This window comes from Monodelphis domestica, chromosome 7 (genome assembly GCF_027887165.1).
Source record: "Monodelphis domestica isolate mMonDom1 chromosome 7, mMonDom1.pri, whole genome shotgun sequence".
In the NCBI taxonomy this organism is placed as follows: domain Eukaryota; kingdom Metazoa; phylum Chordata; class Mammalia; order Didelphimorphia; family Didelphidae; genus Monodelphis; species Monodelphis domestica.
Genome location: NC_077233.1, coordinates 208,927,413 through 208,944,857, shown reverse-complemented (window position 1 = coordinate 208,944,857; position 17,445 = coordinate 208,927,413). Strand labels below are relative to the sequence as shown.

Below are 17,445 nucleotides of genomic sequence, written 5' to 3'. Positions count from 1 at the left end.
AAAGTATAGACTCAGTAGTAGCAATAATGGCATTAGTTTGTTTGTTTGTTTGTTAATTAGTTAGTGGGAAGAGTGTAACCTACCAATCTCAGATAAATTAAAATTTTAAGTAATCCAAAGGTCAATGGTAAAATACATGCTGGGTACATCCTGCCATACAGTTAAAACACAATGAATATTTTCTGATCGAAAAATTATATAAATGCCATTATTAAAACTGTTTAATTGGAAGAGCAACAAAGACACCCTGGAACATTGAAGATGTTCCAAAAGGAATAGCTCAAGGTCTGATAGGCCCTTTATGGACTTTTTATGGGAAAATATGAAGTCATCATAGTTTAGATTGAGTACTCACACTAAAGAAGTCATTGATTAACTTATATCACATGATCAAAACCTGTGAAAGGTTTTGGACACAAATTAAGGTAATTAAACAGGAAATAAAACCTAAGTGGAACATCACTTATAGAAGAAAGCAGATTATAAAGGGCTATGTCAGTCATGTTACTATTAATTCAATTGCTCCCCTAGTCTATATGAATTAGATTTTCAGTTCATCCAGTAGTAGGCCATTTATTTCAGGAGAACTTAATATAACGAAGTTCTATGACAAACAACTTAGTAACCATCTTAAGATTACTATAATAGAGAGAGCTACGTGGTTGAGTGGATTGTGAAGCAGGCCTTGAGATGGGCAGGTGCTGGATTCAAATGTAGCCCCACAAACTTCTTGCTTTGTGACCCTTGGCAAGTCACTTAACCTCCATTGCCTACCCCTTACTGCTCTTCAACTTGGAACCAATGTAACGATTTTAAAAATTACTATAATGTGATTTAACTTTTATAATCAAAATAGCTTTTAACTAAATGTAGAGGAGGTGGAGGAGTGTCCTAAATATTTTTGATACATTGGGCTGTTTAGTGTTCAGGTTACTTGGGAAACTACTAACAGGAGAAGGGGGGCAGTTAATGTCAGTTATTTTTTCTGACTTTGCTTTTCTATCTCCTTAGCCCAGCACTGTCTATCCTAAAAAAGATGCTTAAGAAATGCAAGTTTAATTTAATTCTTTTTATTTTGAGTTTCAGAGAAGTTAAATTAACTGCACACCATAACAGAAGTAGCAGTAGTACCTCCAAAGTTTAGGAATTTTCTCTATGGTTTTTCTCAAATTAACATATAAAATCAAAAGGCAAAATCAGCTAATTTTGCTTTATGATCTCCTAGAAGAATTCCTAATTGGAACCATAAATTGTGAATTCTGCTTATTGAAAGAGAGCCATTTCAAACCTGCCAGGATTGTTTATTATGACCTGAAAATAGACTCTTTGCCATACTCGAAGGAACCTGGAGCTAGGAACTGATCTCTCAGTTTTATCAGGACAACAGCAGTTTTATTATCTGTGATGTGAGGGAGTGGTTCTGTTGAAACCAGCCCTTGTAATGTCATTAATTCCCTGGTAGCAGTCTTATAAATAGAAGATGGATCAAATCATAAGATTTCTTGATGTTTTACTAGGATTATTATAGTATCATTCATGCATAGTGTTTGTTGAGTCATCTTTACATGTGGTTCTTGTTTTATTCCTGTATTACATAATAATTTTAGCAAAAATTTCCAACAGAAAATATTAGTATTCTTCTGAGTTTTAGCCTTTAAATTTCTGTATAATTCTGTATAATTCCTCTATTTTGGAAAAATTATTACCAGTTTAGTTGGGCATGTACTTTTCTAAGAAATGTTTTCTACATTGTTATTGATGTTATCCTTAAATTCAGTCAAGAAAATTTTCAAAGGTAAAATGTAGCATCTAAAAGTCAGTCTTGATTGTTTCCTTTACATAAAGGAAACAATTTGATAATTAAGCGGCTCAGCTTTACCATACCAAAGAATGTCATCTTCATTCTGAAAGTTATTGATAGCTTTAAAAATCTGTCTATCTTTCTACATTGAGGATGCTGCTAGTCCCCAAGTTTCTCCAAAAAATTTATATATGATATGAACCTTTTATGCAATCATTTGTTATGAGTTAATCTATACACAAAATAAATGCTAAGCATATAAAACTTATAGCACCCATTAACTGATTAATGTAAAACAGCATTCAGAAACTTAATTCATAACTACTCTTATTTGAGGGGAAACTGATCCTCAGACTTCATCACAATGTAATGCAGCTTGCAGGACTGATAGTTGGTAATTTTACATTTCACTTCTGCTTTGCACTGTTCAGACAACTGCTTATGCGTCTTTTGGGATATAAAAAAAAGTGGGGCTAGGCTTGGATCAGTCTGCTTGTTGATAGCCATCCTTTCCATCCTTTCTGGAGTATTTGCTATGGATTTTTCCTTCTACAATTAAAAGTCTGACCTAATGGAACTTCTAGATTTCCTCTTGAACTCACCAGATTATCTCTAAGACCAGACGTATCTATGACTTAATAGATACTCATTGACTTAAAATGAGGAAAGAACAAACAGATAAGAGGCAAAGGCAGTCAGGGTTCGCAGAGCAACATCACCTCATGGAGTTCCCCTATATTAGCTGTCACATAGGTGTGGTTACCATGGTACTGGGATGGGGGCAAAGGTCAACCCCTCTCCCTCTACCTACACTAATCTTTTATCAAATATTTCATGAGGTACAAACATCTGTATTTTATCCCATTACCTGGGTATGGCACCATCTAGCTCATGTGGATAGAGCAACATACATGTATAGCATCTGAAATGGGACTTGCCCATACCTTTCCTTTTCATTCTCTGGGCTGCCTCACTCTGACATATCAGGAAACCAAGGTGGAGATTCCCAGCCAACTTCATAAATATACTGCTATAATGTCGTCTCAAGGTCCTTTGTAAGGAGTTAGCTCTGATGTGAGAGAAGGAAATACTACTAGTTGTCACTATTCCTGAGCCCCCTGCTCTTGTCAAATCAGTCACAGTGATACCATTAACTTTTCTTTTTTTTTTTTAAACCTGATCTGCCTTAAAATAGATACTGAGTCTCAGTTCCACAGCAGGAGTGATAAGGTCTAGGCAGTGGGGTCTACGTGACTTGTCTAGGTTGACATAGTTAGGAAGTTCCTATCTATAGACCTGACTCTCAATCCAGAGCTACTTCACTGCCCCCTACTATTAATTCTTCGTTATTACAAAATTTTCTCAATAGAAATTCAAAACAGGAAAAATCAAAATATCATAGTAGTCCACTCATAAACTTGAGGCATATTCTCCCAGCATTGTATACGTCTGTGAGGACAAGGAGGAAAATGGATACACTAGCAAGGGGGTTCAGGGCTAGGACAAAAGTCATGTGTCAGGGGCAAATCATAACTCTGAGCTAAAGGCATGGATGTCAGTGATTTCTTTTAGGAAATAATTTGGGTCATATATCACCTGTTCCTTTTCTGAGTCTCTCCACTCTCCTGGACAAAACCACTCCATTTTCTTTTCTCATGGTGTAAGAACTACAGTAAGCTCTTTGAGTAGAGCCACAGCATCACATTCTTTCAGTGAAACAGTAGCCCTCAGCCAAGGTTTCCAGATTGGCTTAGTGTAGAAGTAACATTTAACAGTTTCAGTGACAAGCACTTTGTTTAAACTGCAAAATTTCTCAATTTTCATTCTAGGCTCAAAGGAGCCACAAAGGACAGTACAGTTGAGCCCCTCAGAGGTTTTCTGACTGCAGGGCTGTAGATGCCAATAAAGAGTGGTATAGAGAGACTCAGCCAGCTCTTCATAGAGGAGGGTTCACCTTTTTTTCTAGTCATCTCCCACCAGTACATAGCTCTCCTCCAATCAAAATCCTTACCATATGAACTTTAGGGAATGCCAATCCTCAGCTCTCAAACTGTGGATAGCATTAAAGTGCATCACAGAGAAGCCTAGAAAGCTTTTCCTACAGCAGGAGTCTCTTTGTTTAAGCTTCCTTACAGCTTCAGACTCAACCTAACTTCAATCAGTTCTCAGGTAAGAGATTCAGTTTAAGGCTGCTGCTTTTATCTTCTGGTTCTCCTCTCTTCTACTTCTGTCTCAGTCATCACCTTCCTTCTTCAGTGCAGTGTTGTCTCTTCTTATCTCTGGCTTCATATCACATCATCTCATTTGCCTCAAACCAGTCCTCCTGAGCAGTGCCTGTTTCCAACTCAGAACCCCAGCTCAATAGTCTGTGTATATGAGACATAAACTATATATGATCATTATCCCCATCGGACCTTGATAGGTGAGCTATCACCTTAATTTACTTGGAACCATAAGTTCACACCATTCTCTAATTTTGTACCATTACATACTCCTTCCTCCTTTTTTCATATTCCTTTTTATGCATTGTTGAACCCTATGAAAATGTAAGCTTTAGGGGGCAACTAGGTGGCTCAGTGGATTGATAGCCAGGCCTGGAGATGGTGAGGCCCTGGATTCAAATGTGACCTCTCACACTTCCTAGCTGTGTGACCCTGGCAAGTCACTTAACTCCCATTGTCTAGGCCATATCACTCTTCTGCCTTGAAACTAATACACCATATTAATTCTAAAATGGAAAGTCAAGGTTTAAAAAAAAAAAGTATAAACTTTTTGAGAGCAGGATCTGTCTTGTTTGTATCTCTGGCAATTAGCCAGCCAGAGAAATAAACTCTTTAATACCTTTATTGTATACTTTCTCCAAAGTCCCCAAATTGTCCTTAAACTTATAACCTTCAAAACCTTGATAACATTTATATTTAAATAAATTAATGCAATTCAACCATCCCCATATTTTGTCCTGCTTTTGTCTCTGAGATGCTTTTATACAAGTCCTCTCTGTATGTGTTTAATCTCACTTCCTCAGTTCTAAGTTACTTTTGTTTTTTACAATGTCATTTTTAGCCCCTTTCCTTACAAAGATGTCTGGATCTCAAAGTAGCAGAAACTTATTTGGAAGCAAAAACAGTTGGAAAGACATTAGAAAAAGAATATCTTATAATATTAATGTCTGTTTCTAATTAAATATCCCTTTACTTTGTTTCTGAGCAACAAATTGTTTGACATCTCTATATCAAAGTGACAAATATGCAAACTCTTTAGTTAGGTATAATCTTTGTTTTTCATCCATATGCTTCATGAGATGGTAAATCTCTACTTTTTTATCCCTTTAAAAAAATCAACAAATATTTAGGATACATTCCCTATAAACGTTTACAAGTGAAATAGTTGACATAGTAAACTTTTTTTTGGAAGACTTCATTAGAGAAGCAATTATTATTATTGGTAATATTTTAGGGAGAATTTCTATTCAGGTCTTGATTGGAAGAGGTGATGAGGAATTTCCTTTCTGAGATACAGAAAGAAGTATTAGGTATGGGGATCTCTTTTGAGGGGACAAACAATATATTGGAATAAGCCACACCTTCCCATGGGAAACAATTAAAGAATAATACAAGCATTGTTCAAATAAGCACTAAATTATGTGCAGTGGAGACCAGTTCATTTTATAACAGTGTCAGCTTTGGAAAATGGTGATATTTGCTTTTATGTAGAATATAGTCATTTAGTTTCATTATAAGTGTATTTTTCATCAGAATATTCTTGATTAATTGCTTGAACCCTTTATTGGGGGGGGGGTTGGGGCTGGTGATTTCATTGATACAAGGAGCCTCAATTGCCCTACAACTTAAAATCTTATGTAGTTGCCTAGGACCATGAGTCTTGTGACTTGCCCTATGTCAGGCTATATGGTCTGCATATGTCAAAAGAGGGACTGAATCCCATTCAACTCTGAGCCTTTCATTCTATCTACTCTTCCTCTACTTGAAACTTGCCACATCTGAATTGAAAGAAGTTTTTCTTTGAAGAAATATATTATTTTAAATATTTTGAAATTTTGTGATTATTTTCAATCTAATGGATTCATTTGAAACTGAAATCTTCATGAATCAAATGAAGTATATATAAGGAATCTCAAAGGCCAGTTCACTAATGCCTTGTTGTTAACATTACTTTGAGCTCAAAACATTTCCTTTCTCTTTTTTAATCCCTGTAAGGTAAATTTATCCTTTCTTATGGAAGCTGAGACAAAAAGATCTCAGCACTGACCCCAAAGATCATTGGTTCAGTAATAAAGCCATACTAGAAACCAAAAGGTTTTCCCCAACTAGTAAGATGGCTTGAAATTAGAATATTCTTCCTTTCTTGAAGACAGTGTATGTGCAAATAGACATGTTCTTGAGCTATTCTGTACTAGTGAGAATTCCAAGGTAATTAACCCCTGTAAAAATCAGTTATTCTGACGTATTTATATTCACTATTGTCATAATAGTGGTGGTAGCTTTGTTCGTTTTTTAAAAACATTAAATTTTCATGTTAAAATAAAAAGCAGGTTACTCAAGAATTTGTATGATTGGCTCATCTTTTGTCATTCCAAAATTGGCAAGAAGCCAGAGAATAACAGAGAAAGCAAATGACCCATATTCATGTGTACCTGCATTGAAGAAGAATAAAAATTCTCTGGTAGGAGGTTTTCCATGACTGGAGGTTCAGGCAGCACTAAAAATAAATGTCAAACATGTAATCCTTTGGTTCTATGAAAAACTAAAGAGCATATTATCTTTTAATTCCTAATTAAATTTTATGTCTTTCTCCTCCCCCTCCCCTTCCCTCTTCTCATTGCAGCCATAGACCTTTTGTATGGGGGTATATACTGCTTTATGTGTCAGGATTACATATACGACAAAGACATGGAACAAATTGCCAAAGAAGAACAACGGAAAGCTTGGAAATTACAAGGTTTGGTTTTCCTTAAGTATCTGCCTAATTATTGATGAATGATTCTAGTCCCTCACACCTGTCATTGGCAAAAACCAGTAAGGGGAAGAGAAAAATCTCCAGAGATAGTGGTGAAAGTTTGGGGATGGGTAGCATTGCTTTCTAGAAAGTTAGAATGTTTGCTTAAAAATATGCACTTTTCAAAGTTATAGTAAAATTAGTTTAGAAAAATTAGATAAGTGTCTTGATTAAGCTAAAACTATATCACCAGAATGAAATTTTCATAAGGTAGAATGTGTAATGATCTACCTAGTAGCTATTTTAAGTCTTTTCCCCTCACATGAAATGCCTTCTTTATATGTGTCTGATTTTTATCTATTGTACTTACACACATACACAAAGATTACTCACTTGCTGTCACTTTCCTTTTCTTTATACACAAACCATGTCTATATTATGTACTTGTAGAGTTATATTTACACACAAAAATATCTATGCACACATTTGTTTTATTATTCAGTTTGCTTTCCCTAATTTTTCTTTTTTAGCCTTCACCCCAACAGTGGTTTCTCACTACCAGTGTACAATGACAGGTAAGAGGCACGGGCTGATGACACACTTGAATAATGAGCGTCCCTTTGGGGAATTATCCTGCCATTTTTAGGCCAAAACAATGGTTAAAAAATCAACTATAGATTAGTGGTTCATTGTCTTTTTGCAAAAATATATTTTAGGAATACATACATATATCATTATATAACAAATCCTTGTCATGTTTGAGATGCTCCAAAATAGTCCCCTTTGGGGAATAAAAGATTGAAAACAGTTGCTATCACTGTTGTTGAAGTATGTTATTCTTCTTATTTTTTAATGCTCTACAAAAACTCTCAATTTGAGATTTCAGTGATCGATATTTTTTCCTTGAAAATGAATAACCAATTTTTGGTCTCTGTTATTCTATATTCAGTGCTTCAATAGAAAAGATTGTTGAATGATAATTCACAAAATGGGAAATCAAAATAATTTTGTACTGGTAAATTACCATTTTATGTAATTAAATTACATAAGTGGTGATACCAATACTGTTGCTGGAACACTGGCAATTGATGATCAAAACTGATCAGCTAAAAATGTTTGGCCATGTTTTCTATCTTTTCCTGTATATTAAGCTTTTTTTTTTTGATTGTGTTGTATGAGAGTCCCTAATATGAGCCTCTTCTGAGTTTTTTTTTTTTTTAATATGCTTGGAAATTTGTGATGGTAGCAAAATATCTTCATTTAAGGGCTGGTATTCTTAGGAACTTCAGTATTTTTTTTTTACTATGTATTCCAAAGTTCTGTGTGCAATATTGAAGGCCATTTTTTATAGGTCGTAAAAAGCCTTTGGAGCCATGAGTTTTCTCAGCAAACCTGTAGGTAGAACAAAGGAAAAGCTCCTTTAGTCTTCTGTCCACCAAACTACACTGCTTTCCCTTCTATTGAGTGCCACTGATAGCAAACACATTTCTATTGCACTTATTTTCTTTAAATGTAAATATTTGTTTAGTATGTTCAAATAACCTAGAGAAAAGGCTGTCTCCCACTTATGTCCTCTGACTTTCCATTTTAAAATATAAATTAGGGTAATATTCCCTAAAATTTAGAAAACTAATGAAAGATTGAGGAAATCTAGAATAACATTCATCTTGAATTAAGTCTCCAAAAGAAAATCTGTTTTCTCTTGTATCTCCTTTAGTAGGTTCAGTCTAGCAAAGGGAAAAATATGCCAGATTTTTGGATGTGGAAATATTAGGATAATATTCTTTTCCTTATGAAAGTGTTTCCCTCCATTCGCGTAGGAAAGAACTTCATGCCATGCATTTAGTGTCTGAGCTTCTAAATGTTCCCTAAAATTATTAAAAGCTGTGAGCCTAAGAGTTAACTACAACAGCAAAACAATTGCTCAAAATTAGTTGCAGTGTCACACAATCAACTTTGAATCCTCTTTACCAAAGAAAACTTTGTTGTGACAGTTTGAGGGGAAAAATCAATACATTTCACGAATCGGAAATCTTTGCTAATTATCATCCAACTGTACTTCTAAGCAAACTTAAATTAAAAAGACTCTGTGTGAGCTAAGCGTGCTACAGAAGACTTTGTTTTCATAGCAACCATTTTCAGAGGAAATACTGTGTTGAACACCTCCTTCAGTGTAAGTTGATTGTCTTATAGGTTATCAACTGATAATCAGGCTACTTTTCTTGACTCTGTTAACAAAACTGTTTAAATACATTGCTATTAATCACAGACCCAAGAATCACAACCATATCATCCTTTTAGAATAGAAGTTCTTAACTGGAGTCTATGAACTTTTATTTCAATACAAACATAAACTGTATAACTGATCCCCTTTTTAATCTTACATGTTTTATGCTTTTAATCTTGTTTTGATAAGGAATTCATAAGTTTCCCCATCAAGCCACAGGGAACCATGACATGCAGAAAGGTTAAATCATTCTATATTAGAAGAATGCCATATATGATATATAAATGTCATATATTTTTAGCCAAAGCATAGTATGTTTTGGTGCCAATGTAACAAATGTTGAACAGGGCAAGCATTGAAATGCAAAATGTTACCTTTTAGTCACAGTATGTTTTACTACTTTTTCTGTTAAAAACTTCCCATAAATACATTTCTCATGCTTCTTTCCATTTGCTCTTCAATCTGAACTCATCCGTTACTTGTGTCAATTCATAAGTAACAAATAAAATGTAACTATTAAAATTTGAATAACATTAAGCCTCAGAGATAACCACTTTAAATAAAATTAATTACAAGTTAAATTCCATTAGATATTCTGAAATTAAAAATATAAAATTAAAAGTGTTTAAATGTTTGTAATTGGGGGGCAGCTGGGTAGCTCAGTGAATTGAGAGCCAGGGCTAGAGATGGGAGGTACTAGGTTCAAATCTGGCCTCAGACACTTCCCAGCTGTGTGACCCTGGGCAAGTCACTTAAGCCCCACTGCCTATCCCTTACCACTCAGTATTGACTCCAAGACAGAAGGTACGGGTTAAAAAAAAATGCTTGTAAGTGACTGTCACCTTTGACAAGAAAGATGAGTCAAATGAATATTATTTCTGTTCTTCACAAAAATTAGAATTGGTTAATTCAGATAACCAGCCTATCATTCTCATTATATATATTTACCAAATCTATTTCATAAGGAAATTGGACAGTCTTGGAAGAAAAATGTAAACTTTACAAAGTAATATCTCTTTGTAATCTAAATGAAATGTAAATCATATTTTCGTGTAGGTATGCTTACTTCTGAAGTTGTACAGGGTATTTTTGTCCTGGGGGTTCCCATCTTGTCCCATTTAAAATTGCTCTATTCTCATTTAAAAAAAAAATATATATATATATATATAGTCAGATACTCCTATTATGCTTGCATGAAAATTTTTTAGGCAGTTTTATTAATTTATCTTTTAAAAGATCAACTTCCCCAACTAGTCTGTGTTTGCAGGAGATTTTTAAAGAAATTATTTTAGTTCTTATTTGATTTGAGTCCATTTTTTTATCCACTTTTTTTTTTATCACATTCACTATTTTTATCTTAGAAAAAATGTTCAGTTTGATATTGGTGCAAATTATTATTATGTAGATGCTTTAGTACCATGAATTTTTAATTGCTTGTAAAGCAAAATTCACTTCTTCCTTCATCAGAGATTTAAAAAATTGTATATTTTACTTTGTGTTTTACAAAAGGATTCATATATGTACACCCATAATAAGAAGATTCTTTTGGTTATTCTTGTACAACATATCAGTTTATCTACATTTGGTGATTTATTTATTTTTTACTAAGAGACCTTAATCAGTGTTTTGTTGTTTAGCAAAAAATAAAAATTCAAAGGTAAATCTTATGTAAAGTCAACTTTAGCATTTAGTTCTGATTCATTTAATTTAAGTTAGTAAAAAAATCTGTTGAAAACTCAAACAACTTTATTTTGATTTTTTACATGGGTTCCAACTTTTCCCTCTCAGTAATAATCTTTTCACATTGCTTTATGTTAGTAGAAATTTGCACGGGGATGAAACTGGGTAGCTCAGTGAATTGATATCCATTGTCTTTAAATTTCAATCATTCCCAGGCCCTGAGATGGGAGGTCCTGGGTTCAAATATGACCTCAGATATTTCCCAGCTGTGTGACCCTGGGCAAGTCACTTTACCCCCATTGCCTAGCACTTGCCACTCTTCTGCCTTGGAAGTAAGGGTGTAAAAAAGAAAGAAAGAAACTAGTATAGGCAAAAATGATGTTTTGTGGAAGATAGTTAGACATGTGGGAGTGAAGAAAAGAATTAGGTCACATTGTTAGTTTTCATTATTTCCTGCTTGGAATCAAAATACTCTCAATTGATAAAAGTATTTAGGTGATGAGTGTGAGGAGGAAGCAAGGTGGGTATTAATCAGATTTTGATTGGGTTAACTTATTATTAGTTATAACTATTTCTAAAAATGAAGATCAAAGAATCATCCACAATTAACTGTACCCTGCAGAATGTGGGTAAGCCTTCAGCAATATTTTCTGCATCTTTTCTTCTATGATTTATAATTTATTTCCTGCATCATAGTTTCAGTGATGCATTCTGCATAGAATCCACTGTATTCTAATTGACTCTAATCCTTAGTTTTGAAATAAATTGCCTTATCTTTGCCAACGTGCTTTTATGATTCACTATCATTAGTGTTGCATAGCAATTCCTTCCCTTTTTTTTCCCTTGCAGAGAATATTGCAGCAGCATTTTAATTGGTCAGCTCTCAGATCTTTATTGTAGCTATGGTTTTTCTGTTTCAAATTATAGTGGAAGCACATTCTGTACCCTTTAACCTGTCACATTTACTGTTTGCCCTCTTGATTTTTGTACTCTCTGATTTCAAAAAACTTCCTATTCTTCCATTCCTCAGAAAAATGTCTATAATATAATTGTAGCTAAATCAGAATATGTTGATTTTTATAAAAATAAAAATTTTGAACTCAATGATTCTACAAAATGCATATTGGGAAAACAAATTTATTATATTATGATGTGTTTAACTACTAATGTGATGCTAATTCTATAGTTGGATCTTGTTAAAATTTTAAGTAACCTCCTACATAATGCAGCTAACGTTTTTTCTGAATAAGATTTATATTGAATCCACTGCTGTTTGCTATTTATTATTTGCTTTACTTTTATCTTTTATAACATTCAGATATCCATTAAATTTGATCCATTTAAACATTTTTTTAGAAATACACCTTTTATCTGTCAGTTTTAACTCCTTAGTGAAGACATTTTAGTCTAAAATCACTTAGATTTATACTATTTCTGGATCATATTGAGAAATATAACTATGTTGGTGACATGATGTTTCTGAATCCCATTAGTTCTTGATAGACAAACAAGATCAAAATAGCATTTCTACCAGATGAGGTTTGATTTAGAACTCTTTGCCCCCCTCCTCTGTATATAGGCATAATTACTTCTTTATGAACTTTTGAAAATTCTATTTTTTAAACTTCATTCTTCGTTTTAGTTTTTGTCTGAATCTATTGTTACCTTTCCTAAATATTTATCTTTTTCAAATGGGAGGGTAAAGTGAGACAAGACAGAGAGAATAGAAACTATAGGGCTACACATATAAAATAAACTTTCTGGACATTGCATCATATCCTTTATTTAAAAGCCTCCCTGTTAAAGCTTATCTAATGACCCCTGAAACTCTTTTTTTTCTTTTCAGGAATTGGAGAGAAGTATTCAACTTGGGAGCCAACCAAACGAGAACTAGAATTGCTTCGACATAATCCTAAGCGGAGAAAAATAACCACAAATTGTACCATAGGTAAGTAAAGGGAATAGTCTCAAATAATTTCTTGGTTTTTCTCAGTTGCAATTACACCAGTAACAATTGTAGCTAGCATTTATATTATGCTTTAAGGTCTGCAGAGTGTGACATGCAGAGTCTTGGGGAGGAGGTGCTGTTGTTATCTCCATTCACAAATGAGGAAACTTAAGTAACTTGCCCAGTGTTGCACAGCTAAGAAGTGTCAGATCAGAGTCAAACTCAGATCCTCCTTCTTCCAGGCCCAGTATGCTGTCCTCTTCACCACCTTGCTACCTAGTAGTGAAGTTAGAATGAATGTCTTTGATCTTTATATTATACCTTAAAATAGGTTTGGCAGGTTTCACTTAGCTACTGTAAAATGCTGGCAAATGTGTTTCCTAACTCAGTACCCTTTTCTCTTGTCCTCCCTTTCAAAATGTATATACGTACCAGAGAATCCATCCTGTTCTTGGAGTATGCATCCTTCTTTATCTAAATGAGAACCTTTAAGAGTAATATACTCTTTGCTAGGAATATACTAGGATATGAATCTCTTTCCATGTCCTTATATTTGGAGACTTTTAGAAAAGGTAAAGTACCATCCCAGTAACCTTTTTAGAGTAGATCCACAAGTATGGAAAAAATTCTAAATCAACTTTAATATAGAAAGAAGTGAATTTTATTTACCAATTTGTTAGCAGTACTATGCTATTAGAATAACCAGAAATCTCAGGAAATGAGATTGTTTTCATTTATGGATCTTTTCTACACTACATAAGGTATCAGCATTTGCGTTAATTGTTGGTTTCATTGCTATCATATATATTGAAACATAAAACGCAAAAGATTTTTCATATGAAATTTGGAGTTAAGAAGTCTGCGGTATTAAGGAGGCAGCTGGGAAATTTTAAGAATATTTTTCTCCAGTATTTAGCGAGAGTTGGCTTACATGTTGGAAATGTAAAGATGTCTTTAATGGAATGGTTTAATTTCCATTTAAGGTATGTTTTGTCCACAGATCTAATTTCACTTGTTTGTTTCACCGTGTTATTTATCATTCTTCAATGAAGGTATTCTCTCCTGGTTGATATTCAGGTTTCTTTAATCTTTAGAGATCCTTATCCTTGTATCATCAATAAAACATTCAGCCAGTACCCTGAGAACCTTCCACTGACTCTTTTAGTTTTGGGGTGCAGGGTACCAGTATGCCAGTAAAGTCTTCCATCTATTATTTCATTATTGGTATGCAGCTTAGCTCATCTTCTTTCCTTAAAAAACAATGCTTAATAATATTTCTTTTTTTGAGCTTGTCATTTTGATTTCTTATGTTCTGTTTATTCCCAACATGTTTATAGCCATCATTCTTTGGGTTAGTTGTAATTTCTGTCCTTCTGATTGCAGTGTTCCCTTATATCTGATCATATAGCTTCTCTAGGAGAATATGAGTATTAAAAATTGTCTTTTATGGTTGATATAGAATCATCAAAACACTTTGTGACTTTTTACATTTTTATTTAATTTTTTTTATTATTATTAAAACCCTTACCTTCCATTTTGGAATCCGTACTGTATATTGGTTCAAAAGCAGAAGAGTGGTAAGGGCTAAGCAATGGGAGTTAAACTTGCCCAGGGTCACACAGTTAGGAAGTATCTGAGTTCAGATTTGAACCCAGGACCTCCCATCTCTGGGCTTCACTCTCAATCCACTAAGCTGCCCCAACTGTGTGACTTTTCTATCTGCAACACAACCCAATTCTATTCCAGCAGTGTAGGGCAAAATTTTGGGAGGTTTGCATAATTACTCAGCAAAAGCAGGGAATATCATTATTTGGAGATAGATATGTAACCTGCAATTTTTCAATAAGCAGTTGTTTCATTTCATTGTTCTTCTCTTTTACTTTTGCTATGTGAAAGGATTGTGATTCGAGAGATTTTTCTGAAAAATTCAGACTATGAAAGAGTCAAGTTTATGAAACGTATGTACTCCAAAAAAAAGAAAAATACTCACCCAACATAGGAAATCAGGAAATTGACTAATCATTTTCATTGGCAGGCATACTTTAATAGTTTCTCCTCCTTAGTCCTTCAGCTATCTATATGCCTGACTTTAAAAAAGAGTTAGAAGGGGGCAGCTAGGTAGCTCAGTGGATTGAGAGCCAGGCCTAGAGACGGGAGGTCCTAGGTTCAAATCCGGCCTCAGCCACTTCCTAGCTGTGTGACCCTGGGCAAGTCACTTGACCCCCATTGCCTACCCTTACCACTCTTCTGCCTTGGAGCCAATACACAGTATTGACTCCAAGGCGGAAGGTAAGGGTTTAAAAAAAAAAGAGTTAGAAAAAAAAATCAAAGCACACAAGGGTTTTAATGTACTTTCAGTGATGGTTGATGGAAAATTTGCTTTCTTTAATACAATTTCCGGTATGTGTATGTATTAAGACTGAGGGGAAAATACTTTTGTCCTTGAATCTTTTTTATTCCCCACCTACTGCTAAATATGTACCTATTTCAAAATCTTCCTATTATAATCCTAATACTGATTTATCTACTTTGATTTTTTAATCTGGAAACAAGCTATATGCTGAATAAACATCAGGTCATATTTTAATGTTACGGTCTAAAAAAATGAAAGGTTTTTAATTGCCCAACAAAAGCAGTTCTAGCCAGTCATCTTAGAAAATAATTATAGTACTATTGTCATAATGTTTACTGTTTTAATTGGGTTTCCCTAACCCTGAAATTTCTGCCAGTAATTATGACATGTGTTTGAACAGCATATTGCTCATTACTTCTAAAAAATCTTAAAGATAAATCTACTTTTTTAAAAAGACCAATAAAGTTCATTTTATCAATTTTTTACTTTTTGTAGACCTAAGATAAACTTGTCATACAAGCTTTCTTGATTCTGCTTTTATTCCTTTACTCAAAATGAATATATATTACTAGAGGGCTGGTCCTTGGTTTCCAATTGGCACTGCAGGTGGTTTTTCTAACAACTTGAGTGTATCAGGAAATGTTTCCTCTTAGGGAGTGGCACTTTAACTTAATTTTGAATGCAGTTGGGACTTCAAAAGCTGGAGGCAGAGGATTGCATTCATAAGGCAAACCTGTGCAAGGGGTACCAAAGAAGGCGATAGAATATCTTTTAGAGGGTATAAACAGTAGTCATATCTGGTTGTAAGATTTCCTGATTCTGTCTGTGTATTCTACTTCCTCATTTGCCTCTTAGAATCCCCTTCTTCCTTCAAGATTTAGCTCAAGCATCATCTTCTAAATGAAGTCTTTACTATTCTCCCCAACTGCTAGTGCCTCTCCTCCCCTAATATGCCCTGTTTTTATTTTACTTAGAGGATATATGTGTATATACATGTGTGTTTATACATGTATGTTATTTCCCTTGATAGATTGCAAACTCTTGGAATACAGGTATCTAGCAGAGTATAGTACTTGGGATAGAGTAGAGACAATAAATGTTTATTGCTTGATATAATATTAGAGGAATACAGTTAAATCAGTCATGACATCCTTATTGTAAGTAACAATTAAATTACTCCTAAAGGGAAGGATGACATCATAGATTAATTATTGAACAGCTATATAAAAGAGTTTTATTGTTTATCCAAAGGCAATCAAAAAGCCATATTTTTAGGGGACATATTTTGCCTAATATCATCATGTTTTTAACTTTTTTCCAAAGTGACTGTTATGAAAATAATTTTAACTTACATACCAACATCTGTTGCAACGGATGAAGAGATAGAGAAAATATGTATAGTACTAACTGGTTAATATCCCCCAAAGTAAAGCATCATATATTTTAATTCTTAGTGACTTTGATATAAATATTGGGTATGAGAGGGGATAGTAAATGAATTGGAAAGACCTGAGTAGAATTTAAAAAGATTTAGATCCACATCAAAGGTATAGTGATTACTGTTGAATTGAGTTGAAAATAATATACATAATTATCACTATATATTCCCCTTATAGAAATTGGTCATATGTTAATGACCATATATTAGGGCATAAACATCCTTTGCTGTCTACATTGCAATAAAAATTGTATTCAATAAAAGACTGTTGGATAAAGAACTAAGTATTATTTTGAGATAAATTAATTTTTATAATTAAATACGAAAGAATTTATAGGTCAAAGGATAAATCACATAAAAGATCATGAAAACAATGTAAGAACATACCAAAATTTCAGGGATGCAGCTGAAATAGTCCTTGAGACCTCTAAAGATTTCCATCCACAAAAGGAGAAAAAATAATTTACTGAGTTGGGCATGCCATAAGATTTCTAGAAAATTCACAAATTAGAAAACTGCAAAACCCCAAAAAGGAATTCTGAAAATAAAAAAGGAAATTTACAAAATTGAAAGTAAAAAAGCCCATTGCATTAATAAGTAAAAGAGAGGTTCGGTTTTAAAAATAAAACAACAATATCTATAGATAATTTTAAAATATTGGCAAGGAAACAGTAACAATTCTACATTGTGACTAGGTTAGATTTATTTCAGAAATGTAAGATTAGGCCAATATTACAAATCTGTATTAGGAATAGACTATCAATACAATTACAATTCATATAATTATATCAATAATTGCAGAAAAAGGAAACAATGCAATACCCATTTCTGTTATAAAAACACTGGCAAATTTAGGTATAGATGAACCTTTCCTTATTGGTAAGAAGTATTGTCCCAAAACTAAGACAATAATCATTATGTGAAGTTGGGGGGTATGCAAGAGGCCTTTCCACTAAACAAGGATGGCCATTAATACCACTAGTTTTTGATACTGTGCTATTAATAAGTATTAGCAATATAATAATAAGAAAATGGAATAGAG

General features: G+C 33.7%; 1 protein-coding gene across 3 annotated transcripts in view; it reads left to right on the top strand.

The window, feature by feature from the left end:
* The window catches only part of USP22 (ubiquitin specific peptidase 22), a 266,207-nt gene that overhangs the window by 139,839 nt on the left and 108,923 nt on the right, over positions 1–17,445 (top strand). For 2 of the 3 annotated variants that reach the window (XM_056806420.1, XM_007498472.3), the window contains exons 3-5: positions 6,647–6,760; positions 7,288–7,332; positions 12,511–12,612. In XM_056806420.1, coding sequence (XP_056662398.1) covers positions 6,647–6,760; positions 7,288–7,332; positions 12,511–12,612 — 261 coding nt within the window. The remainder of the gene's footprint in view (positions 1–6,646; positions 6,761–7,287; positions 7,333–12,510; positions 12,613–17,445) is intronic. The other variant, XM_007498473.3, reaches the window with a different exon arrangement.